This window comes from Chrysoperla carnea, chromosome 2, assembly GCF_905475395.1.
Source record: "Chrysoperla carnea chromosome 2, inChrCarn1.1, whole genome shotgun sequence".
NCBI lineage: Eukaryota > Metazoa > Arthropoda > Insecta > Neuroptera > Chrysopidae > Chrysoperla > Chrysoperla carnea.
In genome coordinates this window covers 23,104,921-23,120,988 of record NC_058338.1, presented here as the reverse complement: position 1 = coordinate 23,120,988, position 16,068 = coordinate 23,104,921, and the positions used below count along the sequence as shown (strand labels likewise).

Sequence of the window (16,068 nt, the reverse complement as noted above, 5' to 3'; positions counted from 1 at the left end):
TAGCTTATAAAATATCAACAGTAACAAAAATAATAACAGATAATTTTTAAGTTTTTTCTAGATCATCGACTTTTCATGAATATACTTCGCTTCGGTTTTGCCTAATGGCAAAAAATAGACTCGCGTTCTATATTGTTCACTATGCAATTTGCATATCATATCTGTAATAAAAATGCCTATAAATAAAAAGGTAGTAAATTGTCACTTATATTATAAGATCTATATTTGTTGTATAACCCACAAACAATAAGGCCCATTGTATTAAATCCCTTAGTAAGCAAAATATTATTTTATCAAATACTTAATAAGCAATATATTATCTAATTAATTATTATATGTGGATCACCCACACTTAAAATAATACAATGTATATATTTAATTAATCACTTCTTTTTAACACGTAAGATAAATAAAAATACAATGTATATATTTAACTAATCATTTCTTTTAAACGTAAGATAAATAAGAATAAAAATAATAAACAATAATATTATAAACGAAATAGAATGTAATTCCAAGAATAGACATAACATAAGGGCAAGAGATCAAACTATCAAAATTAATAATCGTTATGACTATTCTTCGAAATTTGAAATAATGCACATGTAATCAGAATTTGAAAACAAAGAAAACCTTTATCTAAAACAGTATAAATACCAAACATCCAAACAAGCCAAACTCATTCCTAAGTCAATTCTTAAATTCTCAAGTCAAATTTTAAATCATTCATAATTAAATATTTGTCAACGTTCAATTATTATTAAAGTGTTCAATATATTATTTTGTAAAATAATCAACTTAAATAAAATTAATTAAAAATTATTCAAAGTTTTATTATTGCGACAACGCCTTGAAGTAAAATTAAATACAAGTACAACGAGCACTTAAATTATCATCAACTTTATTCAAAAGAAAAGTTATCAACATCAAGTGGAAGAAACATTCAACATTGACTTAGAATCGCTCGATGTCAATTGTCGAGCTTAAATAATTCATTGACTGGTGACAGCGAAACTGCAACGCAAGAACCAAAAACCTTTTGGTATATTGGAACAACTCCGGGATATATCATATTTGTATGATACGTCTGTGTTATGTAGAAAATTGAGGTTAAATTAGAAAATTATCTATGAACCTTGCTAAAATGTCAAAACAAGTGTTGTGAAAAGTTTGTTAATCAGGAATATAAAAATATTAACGAAACATTTTTAATAAATGTGAAAATGTTTGCTTCAACATCTCGTCCTGAGACAGTTTACACAGTTTCACAAAATGCTCTAAGTGTTAAAGAAAAGGAGAAATACATTGAAAATTTTAATTTTCCATATTGTGCTGAATCCAGTAAATATGAAAAAGTTGCAAAAATTGGCCAAGGTACATTCGGTGAAGTATTTAAAGCAAAAGAAAAAAATACCACGAAAAAAATTTTTGTTGCAATGAAAAAAGTATTGATGGATAATGAAAAAGAAGGCTTTCCCATAACAGCCCTACGTGAAATTCGTATCCTTCAATTATTAAAACATGAAAACGTTGTGAATCTAATTGAAATATGTCGAACGCGTGCAACACCGAATAATCGTTTCAAATCAACATTTTATTTGGTATTCGATTTTTGTGAACATGATTTAGCTGGACTGTTATCAAATGTGAATGTGGCTTTTAATTTAGGTGAAATCAAAAAGGTCATGCAACAATTACTCAATGGGTTATATTATATTCATAGTAATAAAATTCTTCACCGAGATATGAAGGCTGCAAATGTTTTAATTACTAAAACAGGTTGGTATCCTTACACGATTATATAAGGTGGTCTAAGAAAAATATTAAAAAATCATAGCAAAAAAAGATAAATGTTTATATTCTATTTACCCAGTACCCTCTTTTCGTTATAGTTAAACTTATTATGAAAGACCGAATATTACCGTAAAGCGGTAAATGTATCTAATGTTTAATGCTATTTTTAGCGATTTTTCTTAAAAAACCCTAGAACGTCAGGTAAAAAACCAAATTAAAGCATTTTTTTACGTAGATTGTGAATCCGTTTTGAAGATGGTGAAAAATTTATAGGTTTTCTGTAATTAAAGAAAATAATTACAAATTTTCATTGAATAAAAGTTATTTTTCGTGCTTAAATAGTTAGCTCATCATGCCCATTGAGATTTATTAAGATGCTAAAATTTACAAAATCCTGCACCAAGAGATAATTCGCACATATTATAATTACAAGGCGATAATCATAATTATTTATTTTTATGTTACAGGTATATTAAAATTAGCAGATTTTGGATTAGCACGTGCATTTAGTGCTTCAAAAAATGGTATTGCAAATCGATATACAAATCGTGTAGTCACATTATGGTATCGTCCACCAGAATTATTACTTGGTGATAGAAATTATGGTCCACCAATCGATCTATGGGGAGCTGGTTGTATTATGGCTGAAATGTGGACCCGTTCACCGATAATGCAAGGCAATTCAGAACAACAACAACTAACATTAATATCACAGTTATGTGGTACAATTTGTCCAGAAGTGTGGCCTGGAGTTGAAAATTTAGAACTATATAATAAAATGGAATTAACCAAAGGACAAAAACGTAAAGTGAAAGACCGATTAAAACCTTATGTACAAGATGCTTATGCTTGTGATCTATTAGATAAATTATTAACATTAGACCCAAGCAAACGTTATGATGCTGATTCAGCATTAAATCATGATTTCTTCTGGACAGATCCAATGCCATGTGATTTAAGTCAAATGTTAGCACAACATAATCAAAGTATGTTTGAATATTTGACACCGCCACGTAGGCAAGTACATATGCGTGGACATCAACATGCCATGCAAGTTCGTACAAAAATGGCGGCTACTTCATCACAAGAGAGTGGTTATCAAGATCGTGTTTTTTAAGTTTTGTTAAAATTGAATACACTTGGATAACTATTTTTTATTTATCAAAATGAATTATTCTGACAGTATGAGTGAATTGCATAAATGTTTTAGACAAAATGTGATTTATATCAATCGAAAATTGATTGATGTCCAAAAATAATAAACAGTACGTTACACCACTTGATAAAAAATATACAGATGTAGCGCAACTCGTAACTATCGCATATATAGCGGCACATAAACTTTAATTTTCTTCATGAAAACTCTTAGTCTTGACGATATTCCAGAAAGACAAATACGGAAGGCGACATAATAGAAGCTTAAAATAAGACTAAGAAACCCTTTTAAAGACCTACTGTCCTAAATCCAGATCAAATGATAGATTAAATTTTTTAGGGCTATACGTAATTTTTTATCAAATTAAGTAAACGCATAACATTAATTACAAATAAGAAATTAATCTGTTACAAAATCAGTGTTGTAACTAATTTATAATAAAAATAGGATTTCCATTTACAAAATTCGCATAATTCCTTGTTAAAGAGAATTTCAGTGCGTCTTTTTAAATCCGACAAATCTTGCCTGAAACATTTTTGCTATTATCATATTAGTTTCGGAATACCTGAAGCGGATTAAATAAAAATAGCTACTTTGTGTTCTTCGAGGATTCCCATTATATGATTAGAAAGATAAATTGTATTTTACAAGGTATTCAAATAAATGAGATGAGCATACAATTGATATAGTGGGATCCTAAACTAACTATAATGTGTAATATTTTTTAAGTGAAAAGTGATATTTTTATAATATATTATTACCATCTTACAGAGATCCGATTGTATGTTGTGTAAAATGATTATGTTAATTGTTTGTGCAAAAGGATCTAGAAATTTAAGTTAATAATTATTTTTATTATTAAATTATACATAAAAATTTATTCGAAAATAATCGTTGCAGTTGTATTAAAAATCCTTTAAACTGAATGTCTCCAAAAAAACCCTATAAACAGGATGTTTCAGTCTCTAAACTCATAAGGTATGTGCGTTGTTAAATTTAACCAATAAAGACATTGATGAGTAAAGTAAATTTGATTCAAAATGTCCCCCGCTATTGCTCTTATTTATTGAAGACGTAGCTCTCGGAAGAGTATCTTATCTGGGTCGTTTCGTATGGATATTTAGAATAAAGAATGTGGAAAATAATAACGAAAATAATTATAATCAATATATATTTCATGATACAAACAATTATACAAGACGAACTTTTAAATAAATTAATTGAGATAAATGAATGAAATAACAGTCTTCTGACTTTTAAATAAGTGATAAATTCATGCAGGTATTGCTGAGCCAAATACTATTAGCCATTTCTAAGTATAATTTTCCAAATAGCAGGCAAAGATACTTGCTATTTGGAAAATATATACTTGCTATATGGGCTCAGTGTACTACACCGACCACGCAAAAAATCATTTAATTAATACACGGTTGTTCAGAAAGATATTATCGCTTAATTAAAATTATAATAAAATAACTTATCATTTGATTAAAATAAATATACAATAAATTGTATACTAATAAATCAATAAAAGATCAGTTAAATAATAATTTTTAATTTTTTTAAATTAATTGCTTTTAAATCCGACACACCTGATGGACCATTATTTTTTTGACATTATGTGAAATCAAACTATTTCTTAAATATTTGATTAGTTTCTAGGTGTTCCTAAGTGTTACATCTCAGTTTTAAACTATTATTTCTTACATATTATCAAAATATTAAAATCAAATTATATGATTATTTATTGTCATACACACATTTAAAAATAGTTTTTAGAGAGCAAAATTTATACGGCCCTAGAACCTATCGTAGTAAACTCCTATTTTTATTTAAATTTATACATTTAACGCCCTTGAAAAGTCCCAAGATGTATTTGAAATAAAAAAAAAGCCTCCCAACTCGAAGTGCTCAAGTGAGTGTGATTTCCTTTGAACGAAGTTTGCCGAGACGTTTCAAAACAGGTGAGAGTGGAAGTTTTATAATCTCTTCTTCAGACTTGACCGATTTAGCCTTAGGTAGTTTCTTTCTTATGGGGCTGTTAAGCAGGAATCACAAAAATTAATTGATCTTTCAAATCAATTATTTTTCTCGTCATAGCTTGTGTCTCATGGTTCTTGGTATTAAATTTATGATACGATCTTTATTTATTATAAGTACAGTTTCATTTTATACTGTTAGTCATGGGCGTTAATATTAATCAGGAGAGGTTAACTACTATCAGTTCTACTAATAGACCTGCTATGTAATCCATAATGAAAGTACAATTCAAGTCTATCTTAATTTCCACATAACATTAAATATTTAAAATTATTATATGAATAATAATTATATAAACATCAAATATAAAATTAATTATTTCGTATTTAGCATATCAAGACACTGTTTACCAACAAAAATAAAATATTGACAATAAACCAGTGTAAATAATTATTTAATTCAACTATTAAAACATATTTTATTGTCGTTTCACACATTTTATAAAGCAATAGTTAATTTAATTTTAGAACTAAACGTTATTTCTAAACATTTTTTAACTTATATTTTATCGGTTATTACGTATTTACCAGCCGTCATATTTGTAAATGTTTTATAGGGAACCTTAACTTTAAATTATTTCAGCTAGAGACGATTGTGTACCTACCATCTATTAGATTTACCTTTAGAGTCAATCTACTTGGATAGAATGTAATAATAAAACATGATAATCAAATATAAAAAACGTTAAATTAGAAAACTTAAGTGTAAAAAATTTAATACATTCATACCCTAAAAGCCGATCCAAAATCTAACTAAAATCGTCCGAAAAAAGCAAGGATCATTTTAATTATCACTTTAGAAAATAAAGTGTTTTACAATAAATTTTTCCGAAACATTTGCAATCCGATATTAAAGGAAACAAAGGAGCCTCAATAAAATAGCAAAAAAGATTCTCATTGTTTCATTCCTAAGAATTTGCAAAGATAGATGTTCGAATTTTCTGCCATTTGTGAGATCTGAGAAAATTAAAGATCTACAAAGGTATGGAAACATGCCTTGCACACTTAGAATATGACCTTTTGATGTACGGTGGCGGTATTTACATTTACAACTTACAAGCTAGAATTGGTATGTTCTAGTGATGGGAAGAATGTTCTATTTCGTACATTCATTCATTGCGAATGCGAAAGTTCATTTCCAATATTCGAATGCGAATGTTAAAAAAATATGCGAATATTCGTCACATTACTAATATACTCTGTTTGATATAGCTTATGATAGCTTAGCTTAAAGTTCCCTATAAAATCAAATACTTTAACGAATCAGTAATTCTTGAATTTTCTTTTCGCGTTAGCGTACAATATACACTTTTTATTAATGGTTGCAACTTATTAAAAATATTCTTTATGACTAGTTATGACAGCAAAATGACGGTCATTTTTTATAAAATAGAAAAATATTTTATTAATAAGTATGTACGATATAGTAACCTGGATTTGGATTATCCAGAATAGCAGTACCAATTAAATTTGTACGATCTGTCGTAATAGGTGTACCACTTATTATTGGTGATGTTACTCCATTACTTAATGCAACATTTACACCGATTGTACTGATTAATGATGATTGATCGATTTCATTTTTTATCGTTGGTAAACTGAAACAAATAAAATAAGGAAATATGTACAGTAAAATCTTGATTTTCGCATATTGATCGAAAAGAGAGGCTTAAAACTCTACAAATATATTATTAGAGATAATTATTATAATAACATCGTATAAAACAATATATCGATTATAGCAACGTGTTTTTACTCAAAACAATACTCAATAATCACATCAGGTAAAGAGTTATTAAGGGTGGATACTTTTGAAATGAACACACTGTATATTGAAATCTATTACTTTTTGCGACGATTCCGAAAAAGATAAGTTTTTTAAATTTATTTTCCCTAATAAACTCCAATAGGGAATATTCATGTATTTTTTTCCCTCACTGAATTTGTACTTTTATTAATTAATTTTAAGTAATTAAAAAGATATTAATTACTAAACTAATGGTTTAGTTGAAATGTCTAGTCATTAAAGTTACGGAAGAAAAATATTTGAACCAAATTTAAATTTCATGAATTTTCCCTATTCAAATTTTATTTTCACCAATAATCGTTTATTATGTGATCCTTCAAACCCATCCCCCAGCCCATCAAATTACATAATAAATATACATTACCTGTTAATTAAAAACATTTGTGGCAGTGATTGCGACAGTATTTGTTGTTGTTGAATCGTATTTTCTGGCATGATGGATACGTTTGAAACATCGTTCGTTGGTGTAGGGACAAAAATCGTACCCGGTGGATTTCGACAAGGCATTCCAGTAGGTGGTATTGCTTGTGGTTTTCGAACAGTTACACTTGTATTAATTCCATGCCTTCGTTTCATATGCTTATTATAATTGGGCCAATTTGTAAAATGATGTTGACATTCAAGGCAAGAGTATGGTCTCTCTCCAGTATGCTGGCGTCTATGCGTCTATATGAAATCATAAATATTCGTTTTTGTAATTATTTTAAGAAGGAAACATTGTTATTTAACTTTCTAATCAACACAATATATCGCCGATATCAAGTCACGATAGTAAGTCGAATACTAAGCTTATTATCAGAATATATTTGATTCTTTTGAGGAATCATTTCTGGGTAAAATATAATAATTTAATTCTTAATTAGAAAGTTTGACCTCTATCCACCAAGACTTAATTATATAATTTATTATTAATAAATGAAATTCTTACTGTAAGTATTCCTTTAAATCGAAAACTTTTTCCACAGAATTCGCATGTAAATGGCATAGCTCCAGTATGAATTCTATGATGTTCTTTTAATGTTCCTTTTTCACGAAATTGTCTCCCACAAATATCACACTGATGTGGTTTTAATCCACTATGAACACTTTCATGTCTTTTTAGTTTCATTAACGTCTTAAATCTAAAAACAATTCAATTAATGATGATAAAATTACGATTTTTTGACTAATCGAAAAATGCATCTCTTGAAAAATACTCACGATTTTGAACACATATCACAGTTATATGGTCGCACTGCTGTATGTGTAAGCATATGGTTCTCCAAATTTCCTTTTTGGACAAAGCTTTTACCACATTGATCACATGTATAATCTTTCACACCTAAAATTTAATTTTTTAATTCAAATAACAAGGGTCCATAGCATAAAAAATGTTGTGATACGCGAATATTGATGTTGACTTCATTATTAAATTATAAAATTAACGACGAAGTGTTAATAAATATTTACAATTTATACCAGAGGTTGTCAAACTTATTTCGTCTACCACCTTACTTCGAGAATTAATTTTCAGCGCTCCCAAAGCATGTTATATCAATCTTATTCTATTAAATTTATCCTATACAAATTAGCCTTATCTCTAAGCCTCTAGTGCCCACAAGGGGGCATTATCGCCCACTTTCAGAAAAACCGGTTTATACCAATAAAATTTTTCTTCATTTTTCTTCACGTTAACGTTTTTTCACGTTGTGTAAGCCCTCCGTCTATTATTACGCATCGAAAAAATTAACTAATCCCCAGAGACGATGAATCAATCGCACGCGACACAATATTTTGGGAACACCACCGATCACAAAGTTCACTATTAAGTATTATATTACAAACAAACGCCAGTGACCCTACGAACGCGCGATTGTTTGTTATTGTATAAAAAAAAATCGCATCCTTTTGAAAAACGCATATAACAGCATGTTTACTGGCACGAAGTCCAAAAGTTATATAAAAAAATTACCTGCATGTATTCGTTTGTGAGCATCTAAATTTGGTTTAAGACTAAATTTTTTTCCACAAATTTCACAAGCAAATACATTCTTTTCATCTTCCGGTAAATGAGATCTGGTATGTATTAATAGAGAGCTTTGAATACGAAATGTTTTACCACATTCTTGGCATACATATGGTTTTAGCTCTGAATGATGTAAGCGATGTCGTTCCAGTACATGTTTTCGTATAAAATGTTTTCCACATAAATCGCAGCTAAAAATTATATCAAATTAAAATATTATTTACGTCACTTTTAAAATTATAAAAAGGTTAAATATCTACTGAGTTTACAGAATAAATTACCTGAATTTTAATTGTGGTCGATGCATTCGAACATGAGCCAAAAACACAAGATATTCATCAAAAGGTAATTTATCACAATCCACACAGACATACTGTGCAACTTGATTATGTTCGACTTCATGATGTTTTCGTAGCTCCGTCACCGATGGGAACTGTGAATCACATGAAAAACATTTCCATGGATATGTATCCCATCCTACTTTAGCAAAGTCTTTATCGGCATTCTTTTTATCATCAATTTCTGAAGATAACATTGTAGAAAATTCATTTTGATCTGTGCTTGTTTGTAAATTAATGTAATCCGTATTTTGAGATCCATTATCATCATCATGTGAAAAGCAATTTTGCTTGGATTTCTAAACAAATAAATGATGGACTTTTAATATTACGTACAGTGAGATTAGTTTATTATATTTATATTTCAAATTATTTTTTTATTGCAAGAAAAATTATTAAAAATACACTATAGTAAGCGAGAAAAAACATTATAGATCCACTCGCAAAAATTCAGATAACAAATATAGAATTCGAAAAGAAATAAAAAATTCCCGCTTGTCTTCGTGGCATGGACATTTCATAAACTTCTAGTCCTATTAATATAAAACTTGGAATGTATATTAATAGCCCATATGATTTTTGGAATACAGACGTTCTCAACTCCTTCAATGTAAACTAAAAGTGTCCCGAAAGCTAGTATGTTTCTTCTCAATAATATTAAATTTCAATTATAATTTTGAACTATGTATTTAGCCGGATGAATATTTATGGAATAAAATTAATATACTTAAAGCTCATCAAAGTTTCAATATTTGGAAAAAAATATATAAAAGTTCAACGTTTTATATAATCGTGAAAAAAATGCTTACCATTAATTTATCATTTTTAGTTTTCGAAGATTGTTTGCTTTGCTTTGAGGTAGATTGGGTAACATCTGAATCACAATCCGGAAAAATATCATCTTGTGTTTGAGTTTCTTCTAAAAGTGTATATTTTGAAAAATTATTTTAAAATTTAATATAATCATACGGTTACGTTTTGTTACAATCGGTAATTTTCTCTAAAGACCGTAATAATTATTTTTTTTTTTTACATTTATTTCGATTTTTGTATTATATAAATACGTATTTCAACTACCAAGTAATCATCATCAGTATGAATTAGCTAATCGTGATTACTCTTATTGGGTATGTTACTCGTTGCTAATTTAGTAGAGGTACAGACCGCCGTACAAAAATTGATCTAGGAAATCGGTACAAAAATCAATATTTATTACGAAATATCCTAGAGATCTCATTTATTATCTTTAATAATATTTATATCTAAGGACCGTGTAAATGAAAAATAGAAACGTATAAGAGAGAGCAGTTTTTTTAAATTTAATAATAATTTTTCTCTTCTACACCTCTATAACTTTTATTTCCTTATTGCAACCCTATAAAAGTAGTTTTGGTGAATCAATTCGTGTTTCGGATAGAACGCATTTTACTTCTTTAAGTGAGAGAATCCACTCGTGCATTTACACATATGAGAAGCTTGACTAAACCCTTATAAGCATGAAAAAAAAGAAACTTTATTGATTTTGAAATTTGAAGACACTTGATGTAGTCTTTGGACATGTGATAAAGGTTTGAAAACATTTTATAATTGAGAAATATTATCATTAATACAACAGCAACAGTTAAATTTCCATAAACGGGGGGGGGGGGGGTTAATTAGCTAAACTTAACAACTTAGATGGCGAACCCGAAGATTAACATTTACAATTCGTAATAAGAATCAAAGGACTTAACACTACATATGTATACATTCATGAAAATTGAAATAATTGACAAGGAACTTACGGTTTATAGTATCAGTTTTATTTAATAATTCATCAACAAAATCTTTGTCATCTAAACTATCTGCAATATGAAATGTATCACCTAACTTATTATTATCTTGATTATTATCAACTATCTCTGGTAAAATGAAATTATTCGGTTTAATAAATGTTAAAGCTTTTAAAGTTTCTTGCGCCTTTTGTATACATTCATAAAAATTATACGTAAATATAATTTGCCCACAGCATTTTGAACAGATTTGTTCTGACAGCATATCATTTTGTTCGATTTTCAAATGAAAACAATGATATATTTTATACTTTAAGTTTAGGTTAAGAGCGACTGGATCATTTATTGATATTAAACTTGATTCAATATTATTTTCTGCACATAATCTACAAAAGCTATCTTTATTCATCCCACTATTATTTGTTTCAAGTTATAATTAACTTATTTTCTGTTTTAAAATGCAATAAATCTTGAACATAAACATCACATATCACTTTAACATATGAAATAAAAAAAACATGACATAAAATGTCAGAAACCCCCTAACAACATATTACGGCATTTGGTTTTTAAATATGGCTAAAACGCCTCTATTATCGTCAAAGATGTTTATAAAAAAACCTGGATCGCCTACAAATAACTAACGCGATAATAATTAGAAAAGCGCAGGTCTTATCAAATGCAGAGTATTTACAGATGGAAATTATTGTGAAAAATTTTTACTACTTATTTAAATACTAATTTTTGCATTAATTATAAAAATTCCTGCTTGTCAAGAATATAAGATCCCAGTTCTCAAATTTTGATTAAAATACTGATAGGACCAGAGAAGTGAGATAAATCTCTCTTCTCTAACAGAGTGTTCAAAAAATTATCTTAACTTCATCTTTAACTAGGATTTTGTCCTTCTGCCTGAGCGGTTTCAAAGTTAGTGTTCTCTTAAGATATTAGACATTTAAAATTAATAGTATATTGCACTACAAGGGCAGAAAGTTTGAGATTCCTGAGATACTCGAAGCGAAGCCAAGGGTATCATGGCGCGCAGTTCAGGACTCTCCAAATTTCTGCCCGTGTGATGTATACTATTTTTCTTAATTTTCTTCCAAAAGTACGTACTTTCGGCCGTAAATAAAGGAAAAAAAATTTTTCGCCTTTGGATGGAAAGTGTCAACTTTCGCAGGGCCGTAACGAGGGCACATAGCACCGGTGGCAAGTATTTAGATTGCGCATTATATATATCGGAATCGGCTCTAATGATTTTGATGACCAAATATGTAATCCTACTAATTTTGCACTATCACATCCAAATTTTATCCAATTTTGATAAACTAAGTATGTAATTCTTCTAAATTTGGGTCATATTTTTCAAATTTGTGATCAAAATTAACCTAGCTCGATAGGTTTCAAGAATATGGAGTCCTGGTTCCGGAACAAACTTATAACCCCCTTTTTTTAGTTTACAAAATTCGTCCCAATGAAGGTCTATTATTTTTCGGGGTATATTACATTACTCCGTTATGTATAAAGTAATTTTGCTTCAATAATTGCAATGAGTTGTTATTTGAAACAGTTCGAAGTGACTCTTAAAAAATGTTACTAAGAAAATATTATAACAAGACCAAAAAGAAAATTAAAAATAAAACATGATATAATTTAATAAAATATTTTATTAACCGTACAATTAAAAATTTACAATTATTCATAAATATTTCGATTTTCCTGTTGAAAATTTATCATCTAATAAACATGCATTTTTCATCATACGAGATTTTTTTTCTGGATCGAACATATTTAATTTTAAATCAATATCTCGATTAAATGGCCTTCTTTCAGTTTTACCAGCTTCCTTTTTCTGCAAATAATAAAGAAAAATGTAATAATTGATATTCTTAATTATCACAGTTTCCGACAATTAATATTAATTGTCGGAATTTTAATAAACTTTTGGAGGAAATAGAGTATAACAGACGATTGGTATAGGCATGCAAGTGATGTACGGAAATCAAAAAAGTTATAAGGAATTCAAAAAACCCTTTTTAGCGATTCGCTTTGGTTTTGTGCAGTTGTCAACAAACTATACAAGTAAAGGCATATCAAATAATTCCTCTCTTTGTTAAACAGCACTGTTAACCAAAGATGGAAGTGTGAAACAGAAAAAAATCGTTTTTTAAAATGAAAAGGTCTCTTGTACGCCACCCTAAAAACATACCTCTTTCGCCAATTTTTGTTGATGCATATCCATTAAACTTTTATCTCGTTTTGAATGTTTTTTATGATTCTTAATAATTTTTTCTTGTTCCTTGTCTCTCCTCTGTATTTCGCGGTTTTCTGCTTCAATTTTTAATTCATTTTTCAAACTTTTCGTACTGTGTTTTTTAGATTTCTCTTGAGGAGTATCTGTCCAAGATGATCGATCAGTTAAATCAGGACCAGGATTCGCACGAAATTTTCTTGGTCCTAAGCCGGAAACTTTTTGTATACCAGGTAATTCTACCATCCAATCTTCTCGTGTTTTTTGCTCTGCGGACGGAAATTCTAATTTCATTTTTAATTCTAATGCACGGCATTCTAATTCCGATTGTACACGATTATTTTTAACCATTCCTGGTAAAAGTGGACCTATCACATTTTCTTCATCGTCAGATTGATCTATATTTTCATGAGCGGTAGAAATAATATTTGATTCAACGTGTTCAGACATATTTTCATCAGAGACAGGAGACATTTTTATATTTGCAGATGTTGAAGGTAATGATGGTCCATATTTTCTATTAGTTTCGGGACTCGTTACGGATACTTCGTTGGCATCTTTTTCGTTATCATCGGGCACACTCTTTTTAAATGTGGATGGCAAACTTGGTCCATATATTTTCTCTGGTTTTGATTTAGCTACACTCGTTGGTAAACATGGACCGTAGGAGTTTTCATCTTCATTTTCCTTACAATTGTTTACAGATGAAGTTGGTAAAGTAAAACCAGATAGTTTTGTACCATCTATAATTGGTTCTGGTTTTGATGGCAAGCAAGGACCGTATGTGGTGTCTACATCTTCTGAAATAACAATTTTAAATTTTAAAATATTAGTAAATCAGCTATGGGGAGTTTTAAGGGAGATTAAAACGGGACCCCTATATATTTCCCATCTTCCAGGTTTTAATATTTCCAAAATCTCGAAAAATTTTATTATGAAATAACACAGGTCTGCAAAAGAAAATTTTTTGTCAGCTGCATGAGATATTTTTACTAAGTTATATGTTTTAGAATGCGCTGATTTCAGAAATGATGGCCATTTTTTTCTGTCACGTAAGGTTTTTTTGCAAATTCAAAAACAAAAAACACATCCCATCTTCCTTGGTCTCTCGATATCGCGGACATCCTGGTGAAACCGCTCCGCCTGGTTTTCGCTGTAAGCTCCGAGGTTTTCAGGAAAAAAATTTATGTAGGAGTGCAAAAAATGGACCTTCAGGCTTGCATTGCAGCCTTGAACTTCGTATGCTGCTAGTTAAACAATGGTTTTGTAGTCAGGATCCTTAGTATTTCCCAAAACCTTTCACACTACATCCTTGAACGATACACAAGCTTATTTTTCCTTCTCATTCATACTTTCCACAAAAAGGGTGCCAGTTAAAAGCCTTCTGATGTCGGGGACAGTGAAAACTCCCTCTTTCAACTTTGCTTCTGACAGCTTCGGGAATTTTGTACATAGATATTTAAAACAGTCTCCACCCTCTTGCAGGAGTTTTACAAATTTTTTCATCAACCCCAAATTGATATGGAAAGGTGGTAACAAAACTTTTTCTGGCGGCACCAAAGTAGTATTGATAACATTTTTCTCCCCAGGCTTTAAAGTTGTCGCAATTTAGTTAAAGTTTTGGAATTGATGCAGAACCGAATAATTTAAAAACAATAATATTGTCAGTTTAAACTTACCTGTTGTGGTTGATCCATTTATACAATCATTAGTCTTGTCATCTTCTACCTTCACACTTTCCCTTTTCGTTGCATGGAAACCTTCATTTTTAAGAATTGTGGTACTAGGCAAAACGGGTCCGTATGTATCATTGACTGCATCATCTTCTAATTTCACACTTTGCTTTTTGATTTCATGAAAATCTTTACTTTTAAGAATTGTCGAATTAGGTAAAATCGGTCGCTCCGGTCCATACGTATCATTAATTTCACTATGTTTTAATTTTACAATTTCTCTTTTAGTTTCTTGAGTATCTTTATGTTTATTAATTACGGTACGATGTGGCAGACTGGGTCCATATGGGTCGAGACTATCGTTATCTTCCGATTTTAAAATATGCTTTTTCCTTTTACTTTCATGATATTCTTTACTTTTATGACTTACAGAATCATAATCATATGTTTTAATTAAATTTTCCCGCTTACTACTTGTTCTTTCATCTTGAAAACAATCTTCTCGTCTACTCGATCGAATTCTATCCTCCGAATGTTTATGGCGTTTTCTGTATCTATAATCATCATCTCGATTATATCGTTTATCATATTTATTATATTCGTAATCATTATGTTTTTTCTGCCTATCAAATATTAAACTATCTTTATTATTAGACAAATTTCGTACACTTTGTGTTTTGAATCTTATGCCAGAATCTGAATCTACTGAACTATCAGAATCTGACATATTAAAAAAAATAAATAAATTACGTTTAAAGAAAATGTGATTTTTTTAATACATACAAATATTTACAGTGTAAAGTTCTGTTTATTTTTATTTTTTTTAAGCTATTTTAAATTCAAATAAATTCACTTTTATTGCCTCTCATATATTGAGGTTGGATCTTTTAACCTCCATATACAAACTACAACAATGTTCAATTGTTCAAAATTGATTGAATAAAATGAGGTTATTGCATTGTCGCAATTTAGTCAGAGTTAAAAAATTTTTGTAATCAGTTCAAAACCTGACGGAAATTACAATATTACGTTGACATATACATACTAAATAAACTTTTCGATATTAATAAACTTGTTTGTCGCTCAGTTTTGCAATTTGACTTTAACGCTGAATCTATTTTTTAAACGAGGCTACATCTTAAAATATTAAAAATAAATAAAATGAAATATCCATTCTCTAATTATATCAGTTAAAGTGTATTTTCATGATGACGCTTGACGCTGAGTTTGAGC

The 16,068-nt window shown here is 29.3% G+C and overlaps 3 protein-coding genes across 3 annotated transcripts; 1 reads left to right on the top strand and 2 right to left on the bottom strand.

Moving 5' to 3' along the window:
• The first annotated feature begins 1,112 nt into the window (after window positions 1-1,112).
• On the top strand, window positions 1,113-3,639 carry LOC123292025 (cyclin-dependent kinase 9). Its single transcript, XM_044872525.1, has 2 exons — window positions 1,113-1,779; window positions 2,262-3,639. Exons 1-2 carry the CDS (start codon window positions 1,224-1,226, stop codon window positions 2,909-2,911), a joined length of 1,206 nt encoding a protein of 401 aa, XP_044728460.1. The 5' UTR covers window positions 1,113-1,223; the 3' UTR covers window positions 2,912-3,639.
• Window positions 3,640-4,564: 925 nt separating this feature from the next.
• LOC123291829 (zinc finger protein 718-like) lies at window positions 4,565-11,399 on the bottom strand. Its single transcript, XM_044872254.1, has 8 exons — window positions 10,924-11,399; window positions 9,949-10,058; window positions 9,083-9,438; window positions 8,748-8,992; window positions 7,997-8,117; window positions 7,725-7,917; window positions 7,161-7,462; window positions 4,565-6,587 (listed from the first exon to the last, which is right to left on the bottom strand). The coding sequence occupies exons 1-8, from the start codon at window positions 11,318-11,320 to the stop codon at window positions 6,395-6,397; spliced, it is 1,917 nt and encodes a 638-aa protein (XP_044728189.1). The 5' UTR covers window positions 11,321-11,399; the 3' UTR covers window positions 4,565-6,394.
• Window positions 11,400-12,592: 1,193 nt separating this feature from the next.
• On the bottom strand, window positions 12,593-15,621 carry LOC123292059 (GPALPP motifs-containing protein 1). Its single transcript, XM_044872570.1, has 3 exons — window positions 14,842-15,621; window positions 13,121-13,962; window positions 12,593-12,763 (listed from the first exon to the last, which is right to left on the bottom strand). The coding sequence occupies exons 1-3, from the start codon at window positions 15,560-15,562 to the stop codon at window positions 12,611-12,613; spliced, it is 1,716 nt and encodes a 571-aa protein (XP_044728505.1). The 5' UTR covers window positions 15,563-15,621; the 3' UTR covers window positions 12,593-12,610.
• Between the last annotated feature and the right edge of the window lie 447 nt (window positions 15,622-16,068).

Coding starts and splice junctions, on each gene's coding strand:
- LOC123292059 (XM_044872570.1), bottom strand. CDS start 15,562: ATGTCAGATTCTGATAGTTCAGTAGATTCAGATTCTGGCATAAGATTC. Junction 13,963..14,841: donor AAATGGATCAACCACAACAG/GTAAGTTTAAAC, acceptor TTGTTATTTCAG/AAGATGTAGACACCACATAC. Junction 12,764..13,120: donor AACAAAAATTGGCGAAAGAG/GTATGTTTTTAG, acceptor TATTATTTGCAG/AAAAAGGAAGCTGGTAAAAC.
- LOC123291829 (XM_044872254.1), bottom strand. CDS start 11,320: ATGAATAAAGATAGCTTTTGTAGATTATGTGCAGAAAATAATATTGAA. Junction 9,439..9,948: donor CTAAAAATGATAAATTAATG/GTAAGCATTTTT, acceptor TTATTTGTTTAG/AAATCCAAGCAAAATTGCTT. Junction 6,588..7,160: donor CAAATGTTTTTAATTAACAG/GTAATGTATATT, acceptor TATTTGTTTCAG/TTTACCAACGATAAAAAATG.
- LOC123292025 (XM_044872525.1), top strand. CDS start 1,224: ATGTTTGCTTCAACATCTCGTCCTGAGACAGTTTACACAGTTTCACAA. Junction 1,780..2,261: donor TGTTTTAATTACTAAAACAG/GTTGGTATCCTT, acceptor TTTATGTTACAG/GTATATTAAAATTAGCAGAT.